This window comes from Salvia miltiorrhiza, chromosome 3, assembly GCF_028751815.1.
Source record: "Salvia miltiorrhiza cultivar Shanhuang (shh) chromosome 3, IMPLAD_Smil_shh, whole genome shotgun sequence".
Taxonomy (NCBI): domain Eukaryota; kingdom Viridiplantae; phylum Streptophyta; class Magnoliopsida; order Lamiales; family Lamiaceae; genus Salvia; species Salvia miltiorrhiza.
In genome coordinates, this window is record NC_080389.1 from 685,909 (window position 1) to 700,438 (window position 14,530).

The 14,530-nt window shown below is 38.8% G+C and overlaps 3 protein-coding genes across 3 annotated transcripts in view; all 3 read left to right on the forward strand.

Moving 5' to 3' along the window:
* The window catches only part of LOC131016908 (uncharacterized), a 1,184,262-nt gene that overhangs the window by 644,077 nt on the left and 525,655 nt on the right, over window positions 1-14,530 (forward strand). The window lies entirely within an intron of this gene.
* LOC131016813 (putative late blight resistance protein homolog R1C-3) overlaps window positions 1-14,530 on the forward strand; it is a 101,932-nt gene that overhangs the window by 16,218 nt on the left and 71,184 nt on the right. The gene's annotated exons all lie outside the window — the stretch shown is intronic.
* Window positions 5,773-13,890, forward strand: LOC131016831 (putative late blight resistance protein homolog R1B-16). Its single transcript, XM_057945596.1, has 3 exons — window positions 5,773-6,206; window positions 6,291-6,451; window positions 11,521-13,890. Exons 1-3 carry the CDS (start codon window positions 6,114-6,116, stop codon window positions 13,829-13,831), a joined length of 2,565 nt encoding a protein of 854 aa, XP_057801579.1. The 5' UTR covers window positions 5,773-6,113; the 3' UTR covers window positions 13,832-13,890.

Below are 14,530 nucleotides of genomic sequence, written 5' to 3' on the forward strand. Positions count from 1 at the left end.
ATTTTATAAGGACGGAGAGAGTAATTATCAAAATAAAATTAAGAAACTAGTTCCCAACTCGTAATTAGCTCCCAGCCACCCTTTTGTAGATCATGCCTAATACAACATAATTTTCAGCCACATTTCTATTTTTTTAGTACTCCTAAAAAACTTATAGAAATTGGTTTATTATCGAAATAGATATTGACTGAGTTCTCAAAATTGATGTGATAATTTGAAAGTTGGAATTCTAATTTTTGTTGAGATGACTTTGGGCCCCTCGGCCCAATCGGCCCAATCTGTTTTCACACCAATACTTCTCTACATCGAAATTACCTTGGAAACGAACCGGGACAGATTGTGCGTAGAATTATGCTTTAAACAAAAATATTAAAAACCAAATACTAAAAACAGGATTTGTCTTTGCTAAATGTATGAATAATTAAAATGTATAAACAAGTATTATTTCCCTCCCTCTCTCCCTAGTCTTATTGGTAATTATTTTATAAATTATTCTATTATATTCGAAAAAATCTAAAAGATATTCATGCCGTGCATCGCACTGAATACAACATTAGTGTGCAATAATTCTATAGATGAAAAATCATAAGCGCGTAAATGCTACATGGAACGATCTTGATCTGAAGGAGTAGCTTTTCCTTTGGAAAACTTGCAAACTCTTTCGATGGTTATTTAATCAAGAGTGGTTGGTAAACTCCTACTTTTTCAAAGGTAAATAGCTTCATAAATTTGGATTTTTTTTATTGATGAACAAAAACTTTTAAGATAGGGAGACAATAGACTCAGAAGTGAGATATTTGGCTTTAGATATTCATTAATCACTCTACCACTAAATTAACATGTACTGCTAAATTTGGATGTTTTTGTCACGACCGGACTTAATTAAGGATAATTAAGCTGGGAAACCATGACTAAGGAAGGGAGATTAGAAGCGGGGATAGAAATGGGTTAATATATAATGAAGGATCGAACTTAATCATTGACAGCAAAGAGGACATTTATAATATAACTTATGTTTAGCCACAAAGATTCAATTAACTAGTAAGTTCGGATGAATCCGACTTAATTCAAAAGGCTTATTACTTAAGAATATGCAGCAGAAATAATAATCTGATTACATGTATGAAGACATGTATCCAAGAGTTTATTCAATCAACTTATGACAAAAGCTCTGCTCCTCACTTCATCTTCATCAACCACTGCTCAACCTGCACATTTAGAAATATATGCAGGGCTGAGTACAAAAATACTCAGTGGACACGTATGCCTAAGTAAACATATAAACATGCTTCGTGAAACTGTAAGTTGTCATGCCATCATAAACAGTACAGCAAGGGAGTTTTTAGGGGTGAGCAAAAAATTCGAAACCGAATAACCAAACCGATCCAAACCGAAATTTTAAAATATGGTTCGGTTTTTTCGGTTTTTCGGTTCGGTTCGGTTTATTTTTTCATAAAATTTCGGTTTTTCGGTTCGGTTCAGTTCGGTTCGGTTCGGATTTTTTAAAACCGAACAAAACCGAAAAACCGAATTATATTTATAATATATATATATATAATATATATAATATTTTAATTATAATTTTATAATATCTAACTTCAAATATTTTTTTAATTTAATAGTTTATTTTTGTTTTTTTTTCAGAATTTTTGATTTTTTTTTTCAAAATTTCGGTTTTTTGATTAATTCGGTTTTTTATATATATAATATAATATATACAATATTTTAATTATAATTTTATAATATCTAACTTCAAATATTTTTTAATTTAATAGTTTTTTTTTGTTTTTTTTAAAAAAATTTTTGTTTTTCTTTTTTAAAATTTCGATTTTTTCAGTTTTTTTTGGATTAATTCGGTTTTTCGGTTCGGTTCGGTTTTAACTATGAAAATTTCGGTTTATTCGGTTAATTCGGTTCGGTTCGGGGTTTTTTTCAAACCGAATTAAAATATGGTTTGGTTTGGTTTTAGCAAAAACCGAACCATATAACCGAATGCACACCCCTAGGAGTTTTAGCTAAATAGGCCCAAGCTTACTAAATTCATTTGTGATTCTTAAAGTTCGTCTGATCAGACTAAGTTCACTTGTAAGCTATCATATCTGGAACTGCGTGCCGGATAGGTGGCCACCTCTCGACGGACACCGGACCGGCCAACCCGCTAGATGACTCACAGTCCCTCGTGTACACTAGTCAAGGCAGGATAGCTATCAACTGCTCAAGACCCGAATTCAATTACATAATAACTGGCAAAGCCACATCAGATAGATATCATACTGAAATTGAAACATTTTATGGCAAGACAATACTTGAAATAACTTCAATTAATTTTTAGTTCAAAGATTTTATAACGAAATAACTTGTTCAATTATAACATTAAACTCATTTGATATATATGGAAATAATGCCCACCTGATAGGAAAGCTTCGATATAGTTCAGTGACTGCTTAACTGGCTCTTACTCTCACGCTTGACCTTTAATGCGAGGATATAATATAAGACTTTAACTCGAGAAAAATTCTCAAATAAATGAGAATGCGTAAATTAACTATGCATGACTCATATTCCATTAATAATAATCCAACTAAATGATTAAAGCTCGTCTTATGAGATCAGATTATAGATATTTAATATCCACTCATCTTGGGGTTTACTAACCCGCTTACTAAATAATATTCTCGTTCTAAATTAATTCATAATTAGATTTAATTAAATCCAATTAATAGATTAATCAAGACTAGTCCTTTAACTAGACATAAATAATAGGGCAATCCAATTATTAAATGGGAGCAATATAGGGCTGCCCAAATAAATAAGTAAAGAACTATAAATATCGGCCCACTTATTAATAAATAGGCTCAACCTTGAGAAATAAATAAGCCCAAAAACAATAAAATAAATCGGCCCACATAACAGCTTCAGCCCAAACACCAGCTTCTTTCTCCTCTTAAAATTTCCTTCACGTTGAACTCCTTTTCTCAAAGTCTCACACTGAGAACCAAAACCGGCCGTGCACTCCAGTCAGCCGTTGCCACCTCTTCGCCGAACCGCCGCCGCCCTGAAATTCCGGCGCGGCCGTGCCTCACCTCCGACTCTCCTTCTCACAATTTCCCCTCTACAAGATCAGATTCCACGCACACCGTTGAGAAAAAGGGGTTGAGCCCTTGCCCCTCTTCACAGAAATCGCCGCTGCTGTGCTAAAATCAGCAAGCGATCGTCGTCCCTTCACCTCTGGCAAAGCAGAGGCCTGCTCACGTTTGCCTATTGCTGCGTCGTCGGCTGCCTTCGAGATTTCCGCCGCCGCCTCCGTCCACCGTCCAACTCCTCATTTTTTTTTTGAAACCCACCGCCGGGTCACCGTTACCTGGAGTTTTGCTTTCGATAAGCTTCTAAAATGGGTGAGGCTGAGGCTGCTGTTGCGTTTCTCGGGCGAGCATGTGAGGGCCCACCGCCTCCGTTGCTGCTGTACTCAGATTTCGACGAGGCAGCTCGCCGTCGTCGCTTCCTTGAGCTCGACTAAACAGGACAGTCGGCTCCCCCTCAAAAGCTAACTTCAGCAATCCTACGATATTCTGTTTTCGATCATATATTATGCTCTTCGATTTGCTGCTATTCTCATAGCTCGTGAAATCTTGTTTATTCTATGCTTTTTTTTTTTGATGAAATTACATTACAAATAATACAAACCACACACACACCACCTAGTGGTTAGTGTGGTCGAGAGTACTCGAACATGTGACCTCTTGGACAACTAGGCCATCCAAGGGGACTGTATATTCTATACTCTTGTTATGAAATGCTGTGGTTTTGCTACTGGTTGTTGGTTGTTCTAGGTGACTACCGATTATGCTGTTCTTTCTGTAATAACTCAAGCTCATTCTAGATTACATAAGTGTGTGACTTTGCTAAGTCCATTATGCAAATATACATCTATACACAGTCTGCCCTTTCTAATTAATCATGCTTGTTGGATGATATGCGAAGTGGATTCAAAAATAAAAGAGCTTAGTATTTACCTGTGAATGCTTGTGTTTGGGTGGCTGCTGTGTGATTGAATCGGTGGGACGATAAACTGTAATATAAAGATTGTTTCTCAAACGATGCAGGTTGAGCTTAGGAATGGAGGGAGTTAAGCCAAATCTTACCTCTGAAGTTTGGCAGTAAAGCAATGAATGGAATTCCACCTCGTGGGTCATTAGTGTAGCATGGAGGGGAAATGGGAAGTAAAATGGAAGAGAGTTGCTGCTGATTTGTTTGTTTGCAGGAGTGTATTAGTAGCTATACTTGAGTAGTCTATAGGGTGGTACAACAGTAGAGTGGCTGATTTGAGCCCTTTGTGTATGGCTGGAGTAATGGAAGAGTGGGCTTGCTGCAGAGATAGGATAGCCGTTGCTGTTGGGAAGGGAGTGAGCTGCTGCAGCTATTCACCACACTCGCACACTACCTTTTTCTTTTTCTTTTTTTTCTTGCTAGCTGGTGTTGTAATAGGTATGTAGGAAATGAGTGATTGTAAAGTTTGAAAAGTTGTGGTGTGACTAATAAATCCTTCAGTATCTCGGTGAATCTGTATCTGATATTAATCCCTGTCTTGCTAATATCGCGTATCTCTAATACTAATCTCGAGTTTTGCTAATTATCAAACTCTCCAATAATTATCGTATTTTGATAGCTGACTTCTCGTCTAGTAATATTGTGACTTCAGAGAATAAATCTAACGTGAATAATGTTAAATAAATAGAAATAATATTTCTATTACAAATAAAATAATAACTTGACTTTGCTAAGTCAGTTATCATTCTGGAAAATAAATCATTGACTACTTCAATAATTTAATCGTGGTCATCTCATGTTAATGGCATCTAATTCCTAACTCTGAGCTGAATTAAGTGAATATTAATCACTGGATTAATATAATTGAAAAAATGCAATAGGTAAATAACCTTAATCATAAAAATAAAATAGCGGGTCACTACAGTTTTATATGCATTCTTGTCATGCTTTGAACAGTTGAATTTGTGTGAGTAGATTCACATTCTTGTTTACATTTTGTGCTCTACAAACATTATGATTTTTGACATGAGGAAGTTCATGCTAATAAGCAATTTTTGAATAAAGCAACACAAAAGATTTAGAGGTGCTCTTGGGTATAATCGTGTATACCGCACAATCGAGTTAATTTTCTCTCTCTAATAAATAATATATCTCTAACTTATAAGCTCAATTATTCAAATACTTTAACCACATATAAGTTCTTAATAAATTAAATCTTAGATAGGAATCGAACCCTAAAAAAAATTAAATCTTATAAGCTCCAACAAATAATAAGATAGTATATTTGTAAATACTTTTATTATTTATGAAATAGGAAGCTATATATAAAAAAAGGCTATTAATAGCATCACACATAGAAATAAGGAGTCTTGGCAAGAACATCCGAGAGCAGCCCATCGACAAAGCAAGCCACCACAAACAAAGGATGCTCGGAATAGGCCCAAGAAATGTTTTTATTCTTCCACAAAAAATTGTCACTTTCACTTATATATTAGTAATACGTACAATTCCAATCACATTTGAAAGTGGAACTTGTATCTTAATAACAATTTAATTTACATTTTACTAAAATAGGTACCAAATCATATACAACCACAACACTCTTACTCAGCCAAGCCCAAACATATATTTCATTCCTCTACAAAAAAATATTTATAAAAGGCGACTTCAATGACTAGTAAACTGTAGGGCCAACCGACACATCTTATCTTTGCCTTAGCTGTTGGCAATTAATGTGATTGTGAAAGCTAGCCACATATTGTTTATGATAATAATGGAGGAGATATAGCCATTGTTACTTTACACATTGTTTCTTTGTTGAACCTAACTAAGATTCTATCAAATTCTTGACCGAAATTCTCTGCAAAAATATGCACTGCTTTTCCTTCAACTGAGATTGATCATGGCAGCCTATGCAGCCATAGTTTCTCTTATGAATACACATTGTTGTTTGTATCGACAAACAACAAGTTGAATCTCTCACTCAAATTCTTACCTCTTTGCAGGAATTTCTTGAAGGTTATAAGTCCCCTGTTGCTGACAGAGATGAAGCTGATCCGCTGGAGATGCGTATTGTAGATGCAGCTCATGCCGTTCAAGATGTTATCGAATCATATATTATGAACGTGATTGAACTGGGTAGATCTAGTCCCAATGAAGTCAGTTTCATCAACTTGTATCAAGATCTACAACAAGTGATTGAAGAAATGAATCTCTAACTCAAATTTTTTACTTTCTTGCAGGAATCTCATATTTGTGTCAAGGTTCGGTTGAGCATATCCAAACTAGCCAAAATCTGCTGCTTCTTCAACTGCTTTGGAGATGCAGCTCATGCGGCTGAAGAAGTGAATTCTAGAGAGGAAGTCAGTTGCATCGACTTCTATCAAGATCTACAGCAAGTGATAGAAGTGTTGAAACATGGTATCATCATAATGTAGAGAAAAATAAAGAGAAGCCAAAGATTGTTATTGTATTTCTTTGATATTGCTTGATGTTTCCGTATTACAATGATACTCAATTTATAGGTTTAAGAATGATCAAAGTCATGCAAATCCCTATAATTAAGGTACTAAAGTCCTACAATATATTTCTTTTGACTTTACTTGTGGTTTTTCTTGACTTTGTTATTGAGTATTTTCAACACTCCCCCTCAAGTTGAGTAACGGGATTCCCGATATTCAACTTGCCAAGAACTTCTGAAAAATTCTTGGAGTTCACAGCTTTGGTTAGGATGTCTGCGAGTTGGTCTTCAGATCTTACGAATGGGAGCGTCACAATACCTCCTTCAATTTTTTCCTTGATAAAGTGCCTATCAACTTCTACATGCTTTGTTCTGTCGTGTTGAACAGGATTTTCTGATATGCTGATGGCTGCTTTATTGTCACAGAACATTTGACACGTCTTTGTCGGTTGAAGACCCAATTCAGTCAACAATCTTCTTAGCCACAGGACTTCGGTTAGTCCACTCTTGATTCCCCTGAACTCGGCTTCTGCACTAGAGAGTGCTACCACTTTCTGTTTCTTACTCCTCCATGAGACAAGGTTGCCTCCAATAAAGGTGAAGTATCCTGCTGTTGACTTTCGGTCGACGGGATTTCCAGCCCAGTCAGCATCAGTGTATGCCTGTATCTCGAGATGTCCAGTCTTCCTGAACAGTACTCCATAATCAAAGGTTCCTTTCAAGTATCTCACAATTCTGAGTGCTGCTTCCATATGGTCAGCTTGTGGTTGGTGCATAAACTGACTCACAACTCCAACAGCATATGCAATATCAGGCCGAGTATGGGAAAGATATATAAGTTTCCCTACCAAACGTTGATATTTTCCTCGATCTGCCAATTCAGCTCCCTTCACAATCTGTAGCCCATGGTTGACAGCCATAGGTGTCTCAGCTGGCTTGCAATTTAACATCCCTGTTTCTGCAAGAAGATCAAGAGTATACTTTTTCTGACTGATAAATATCCCTTTCTTTGATCTGAGTACTTCGATCCCGAGAAAGTACTTCAGTCTCCCAAGGTCCTTCATTTCGAACTCCTTGAAGAGATTTTCTTTCAACTTCTGAATTTCTTCTAAGTCATCTCCTGTTATGATCATGTCATCAACGTAAATGACTAAGCAAGAAATAAGATCACCTTGTTTCTTCAAGAATAAGGTGTGGTCTGAATTGCTTTGCTGGTACCCGAACTTCTTCATAGCTGTGGTGAATCTTCCAAACCAAGCTCTGGGAGATTGTTTGAGCCCATATAAAGTCTTTTTCAATTTGCATACCTTCCCTTCCTCGAACTCATCTGAAAAACCTTGGGGTGCATCCATGTATACCTCCCGTTCTTCTTCAAGCTCACCATGAAGGAAAGCATTTGTAACATCAAACTGATGAAGATCCCAATCCTTGTTTGCAGCAATGGAGAGGAGCACCCTGACAGTGTTCATCTTTGCCACAGGCGAGAAAGTTTCTGCATAGTCGATCCCATATGTTTGTGTGTAGCCTTTTGCAACCAGCCGAGCTTTGTATCGCTCAATAGATCCATCGGGTTTTCGTTTGATTGTGAAAACCCATCTGCATCCCACAGTTTTCTTCCCTTTCGGCAACCGACACTTTTCCCATGTATGATTCCGGTTTAGGGCCCCTATCTCTTTCTTCATAGCATTTCTCCAATGCTCGATCTTCAGTGCTTGCTCCGCTGTTTGTGGAATCTCCTCATCATATAAGGCTGCTTCATAGGCTGTTGCATTTTTGGACAAGTTTCCCTTGGCGATATTCCCAACGGAGTATCGGGAATTCCTCACAACTTTCTCTGGGGTATACCGTTTAGGAGGTACACCTCGATTACTCCTGGGTGGTAGCACATATCTCCCAGTATCTCCATCTACTGTATTATCCTCCTGTTCTTCTTCAATGACTTGAGAAATATTATCAGCAGAATCAGAAGCCACAATAGTAGGTTCAGAAGCTCTTACCTCAGATATCAGTGGCGGAGAAGATATAGGCTCATGCAGCGGACTAGATTGTTCTGGAGTGGATGAAACATGCTCGGTGGCAAGGCTAACTTTTTCTGTTGGGTCTGCTTCCGAGCCTGGCATTGGTAACCAACTTAACAGATCGGTCTCACTCTCTTTTTCACTCTCCCCCTGACTGTTAAGGTGGGTACTGTAAAAATATTCAGTTTCAAGAAAGTCGCAGTTCATGGTGGTTATGATTTGACGGGTTTTAGGATTGTAACATCTATACCCTTTTTGGTTAACACCATACCCGACAAACACACACTTAATGGCACAAGGAGAGAGTTTAGTCCGTTCATTCTTAGGGATATGAACGAAAACAGAACTACCAAAGACCCGGGGTTGAAGAGTGAGAGTGACAGGGACAGAGGCCAAAGTGGATAATTTTTGTAATGGGGTTTGAAGTTTGAGGGTTCTAGTGGGAAGGCGGTTTATAAGGTAAACTGAGGTTGCGACAGCTTCGGGCCAAAAATGGCTGGGTACCTTAGACTCAATCATCATAGCTCGGGTCATTTCAAGCAAGATTCTATTCTTTCGTTCAGCAACACCGTTTTGTTCAGGGGTATGGGGACAAGTGGTTTGATGAATTATCCCTTTTTGTTGACAAAAGTTCTGCATGTTATGATTGACAAATTCACCCCCGTTATCAGTTCTAAGGACTTGGATATTTTTCTGGAATTGATTTTGCACCATGGCGAAAAAATGAGTAAATTTATCAAAAACTTGAGATTTATTTTTGAGAAAATATAACCATGTCATTCTAGTGCAATCATCAACAAAAAGCAGAAAATATTTAAACCCTTGACCCCCGGCAATAGGTGATGGACCCCAAACATCAGAGTGAACTAAAGAAAAAATAGAATCGACTTGAGTATCACTAGGTTTAAAAGGTTGTCGATGACTTTTAGCCAAAACACAAGTTTCACAAGACAAAGTATTATTTTGCATAATGTTAGGGAATAAAATCTTAAGGTAACCCGTGGATGGATGCCCTAACCTACGGTGCCAAAGCCAGGCTTCCCGGTCAGCTGTTCCGTGAGCCAGCATCACCTTGCCTTGTTGAGCTATCTCATCCACATAGTACAATCCATCCCGCTCAGTGCCACGCCCAATAATCTCCCCCGTCCTGATATCCTGAAGTAAACAGAAGTGAGGATGCATAAGCATGGTACAATTGAGCTCTTTAGTAACATGGCTAATAGATAAGAGTTTGTGTGAAAGAGACGGGACATAAAGACAATTTGAGAGACGTAAAGTAGGGGAAATTTCTATAGTTCCGGCTCCTTTAACACGAGTCAAATCACCATTTGCAGTCTGAACATGCGTACGATGTGATGTTGATGACTTAATAATATCAGTTTTATCAAAAGTCATTGTATCAGTGGCTCCACAATCAAAAATCCACCCTTTATCCCTATCCCTATTATCATAAGAGGTTTGATATGCAGCGGAAGTATTTAGGGAAATTCTACATAATTGAGAGGTGTTTTTAGTATTATGTAGAGGTTTGGGGTGGTTTTGTAATTTATGCAAATCCAGGGGGGTAGTTTGCATAAAGTGGGGCTCTTGCTGCAATTCAGGATAACCCAGGGGTGGTATTTGTAATACTCCAGAATTCGGGGACTTAGTGGGCAAAAAATGGGGTCTTTTATAATAATTTGAAGAAGTTAGAGGGTTTGGTGTGAAAACACCAAACCCTATACCTGCGCCTCCTATACTTGCGCCTCCATCAAATAAATCTGCACCTCCTCCCTTCCTTGGTCCTGCAGCCGCTGCCGGACGATCCACAGCCACCGCCGCCACCGCCGGTCGGTTCATGGCCGGTGCCGCCGACCCCACGGTCAGCGGCGACTGATCTCCAGCCGCCGACATCTCCCTCGCGCCCCACGGTCCAGCTGCTGCCAATCGGTCGACAGCCATGGCCGCCGCTCTTGCGGCCCACGCCGGCCGGTTCTCGGCCACCGCCGATCCGGTCGTTGTTGCTCCGATCTGCTCCGAATTTCCTCCACTTCCGTTCTGCCCAACCGGAGATGTCCGATTTGTGGCCGCCTCCGCTGCTCCCGTAGCCACCGCCGCTGCTCCGGTAGGCCTTTGATAGTTAGCCATGCCGTAGTAATGATTCGGCGGCGGCAGCGAAGATTGGGCGGCGGCGACGACCGAGACGTCTGGGTTCTTTCCTCCGTCTTCTTCGCTTTTATCGGCGGGTGATTTGCTGCAACCGCGCTTCTGGCCGTGTTGCAGGGCGGAATGTGGTGGTAAGTTCGGTCCCGGTCTCTTCCGATGATGAAATGTTGGTGTCGAAGCGGTTGGTTGCCGACTGCAAGATCTGTAGTCGAGCGGCCTCCCTTCTCATTTTTGAGAACGCCGACTCGACTGAGGGAACGGGAACTTTCTTGAGAATGTCCCGACAAAGTTTATCATATCTGCCATCTAATCCAGGGAGGAACTGAAATAATCGGCAATTTCCGATTAATTTTCGGTGCTTATTAATCCCTTCTTCATTGCAGTTGATTGGATTTGGGTCTCTTCGACCCATTCTGTGGATTCTGTTTGGATTTGGGTTATTTGAATCTGTTTGGTTTATGGTTTCAATCTCTCCTGACATTCTTTTTTTTTTCAGGAAATGAAGAACATGGGCTGCCTTGGTTTGGTGAATTGGCTAGGAACGGTTTTGGTTTTGGACTATGAACGATGATGATTCGTTTCTGAGTTCCTAGGGTTGAACCTGCTCTGATACCATGTTGAAACATGGTATCATCATAATGTAGAGAAAAATAAAGAGAAGCCAAAGATTGTTATTGTATTTCTTTGATATTGCTTGATGTTTCCGTATTACAATGATACTCAATTTATAGGTTTAAGAATGATCAAAGTCATGCAAATCCCTATAATTAAGGTACTAAAGTCCTACAATATATTTCTTTTGACTTTACTTGTGGTTTTTCTTGACTTTGTTATTGAGTATTTTCAACAAGAAGAAATGAATGTGATCAAGAAGGAAGCCATGGAGACTTCAGCTGAAGCTCAGATGCAGCGAAAGGTCTCCTCGACTCATGCTGGCTCCTTGACGTCCTCTTCCACTGTGAAGGAAAGCATGATGGTGGGCTTTGATGACGTGCAACTTCAACTCTTGGATCGGCTCACTGGAGGGAACCGTAACCGCCAAATCATCCCAATCACAGGGATGGGCGGGATTGGTAAGACCACTCTTGCCCGACATATATTTGAGCATGCCCTTGTTAAGGAGCATTTTGATATTCGTGCGTGGACTACAATTTCTCAAACTTATAATGTTAGAGAAACACTTAGTCAAGTTCTTCACCAAGTAACTGGAAATTTGGGTAGTGATCTGAGTGAGAACGAATTGGGAGAAAAATTGTACAAGTATTTATACGGTAGGAGGTATATTATAATATTGGATGATATGTGGAGTGTAGAGGTGTGGAACAAGATGAGGTTTTTCTTTCCCGATTACAATGATGGGAGTCGAGTAATTGTAACGACTAGGCTCTCAAACTTGGCTACTGAGTTGACAAACTCTAACAGCATTGGTATGAGATTTTTAGATGATGTTTGTAGCTGGAGTTTGTTCTCCAAAACTGTATTTGGGGATGAAGTTTTTCCTTTTCAACTCGAGGAAATCGGAAAGAAGATCGTGGGGAAGTGTAAGGGACTTCCTTTGTCGATTGCTGTGATTGGGGGTCTTTTGGCAAAGTCCGAACTTACATTGGAGTATTGGGAGCACATAGAGAAAAACTTAAGCTCAATAGTGAATTCGGAAAATGATGAATATTGCTTGAGAGTATTGAAACTGAGCTATGACCATTTGCCTGCCTATCTGAAGCCTTGTTTTTTGTACATGGGGATGTTTGAGGAAGATGAGAAAATTTGGGTTGCAGAACTCATGAGATTATGGGTTTGTGAAGGCTTTCTTAAACCAATAATCAATAAAAGCTCGAAAACAATTGCCAATGAGTATCTGAAGGAGCTAGTCGATAGAAACCTCATTCTAGTTGATGAGTTGGGGGCAGTTGGGAATATAACATACTGCAAAATGCATGATTTAGTGAGAGATCTATCATTTCAAGAAGCTGAAAAGCAGAGGTTTTATTATGTGTTAGGGCAACAATGTCCTCAAGGGATAAATAGCCAACGCCGCATTGTTATTCCCAGAAGCACTTCAGCTATGACAGTCCGGGATGCCATGGAAACTATGTCGTCATGTGCTCGTTCTTTCATATGTGGTGCTTATACAGATTGTCGATTGCTAGATTTTAGATTTTTGAGGACATTGAGTTCTAGCGAGTATTTAGAAGGAAATGTGTTTCAATTGGTGAACTTGAGGTACCTTCGGGCTAGATTTCGTGAGGCGTTCCCAATCCCTTCTTCAATTAGTCTGCTGTGGAATCTACACACACTAATTGTTTCTTCTTTTGGTAGAATTTCGACTGCACCAGTAGAAATTTGGAAAATGCATCAGCTTAAGCATGTCGAGTTCAAATATCGAGAAATCTATCTCCCAGATCCTCCGAGCGGGGATAGTGATGTTATGATGGAGAATCTAGAGACGCTCAAAGGAGTGATTGATTTCAACTTGAATGAAGAAATGGTTAAGAGAATTCCCAATATCAAGAAACTGTCTATAAGCTACGAGAATAAAGTAATGGAGAGAGTGAAGTGCCTCAGCTATCTTCAATGTCTGAGTAAGCTGGAAAGCTTGACGTGCTTTTTTGGATATGGAAGTGATGCTGAGTATCTGCAGAGTATTAGCTTCCCGCACTCACTCAAGAAGCTGTCTCTTCAATGCGGAAAGTTCCATTTGGAGGAAATTCTGGAAAAGATAGCTTCATTACCACTTCTTGAGAAGCTCACACTGACGAATGGGCAGTTTGCAAGACGCAGATGGGAAATAGTTGAAGGCCAATTCCCCAGCCTCAAATACTTGAAAATGCATAGCTGTATGAATATGGAATGTTGGACGTTAGAGGACTCCTGCTTGCCACGCCTTGAGCAACTTCATCTCTTGTGGAAGAAGTCGTTGGAGGAGTTCCCTTCAGAAATTGGAGAAATACCAACACTCAAATCAATTAGATTGTACGAATGCAGTGAATCAGCGGTTGTGTCTTTGAAAAGGATAGTAGATGAACAAGAGGAATTACAAGGGGAGCTATCCTTTCATGTTCTAGTTGAGTCATCATTCTTCAGCCAAGAACAAGAGGAACAAGAGGAACAAGAGGAACTGCAGAGGTTGGCAACTCCCAACTTTCGAGTAGTCAAATTGTAGTTTGATGTGATGAGGAATTGAATTGTGGGAATACTAATTTGAGTGATTAATTTTCAATATCTCTCTCTTCCTTCTTCTAAGCGCCGGATCATATATGCCTTTCTTTTTATTTTACTAATAAATTAATTTATCACAAATCTTTTCTATTCATCTTCTTAGTTACCTAAATAACTCGACTTCAATCCTCAATTCTCTCATCCTAAATCCAAATAAAAAAAGAAAATACATAAAAAAAAATTCCCACGCTGCCTCGCAAAAACACACGATTTTTCCTTATTAACTTTGTATTTTGCTTACTTTAATTATTTTTATTTTTAGCAAGATAAAACATGGCTCAATCTTTTAAATGCTTTAAACAAATTATTAAAAACTAAATACTAAAAACAGGATTTGTCTTGCTAAATGTACAAATAATTAAAATTAAGCAAAAATGAAATTGTGCCATCGGATGAAGATGCGAAGCTGTGAGATTGAACTTTAGGGGGCATTTACTTTGCACAATTAATAAAATGGATGATTGGGTATTTTTATCCTCAACGATGGGATTACTCCAATCCCGCCTTTTTCTATAAGATAAAAATCAAACAAAATTAATTTAAATGATAAAAATAAAGGGTTCAAAGTTCCAATCCAACAAAATAAAGTTTTAGACTGAGCTCGAATTACCTAAATAGAACATGAAAGGATGGATCTCCTCTT

Coding starts and splice junctions, on each gene's coding strand:
- LOC131016831 (XM_057945596.1), top strand. CDS start 6,114: ATGCGTATTGTAGATGCAGCTCATGCCGTTCAAGATGTTATCGAATCA. Junction 6,207..6,290: donor GTAGATCTAGTCCCAATGAA/GTCAGTTTCATC, acceptor ACTTTCTTGCAG/GAATCTCATATTTGTGTCAA. Junction 6,452..11,520: donor CAAGATCTACAGCAAGTGAT/AGAAGTGTTGAA, acceptor GTATTTTCAACA/AGAAGAAATGAATGTGATCA.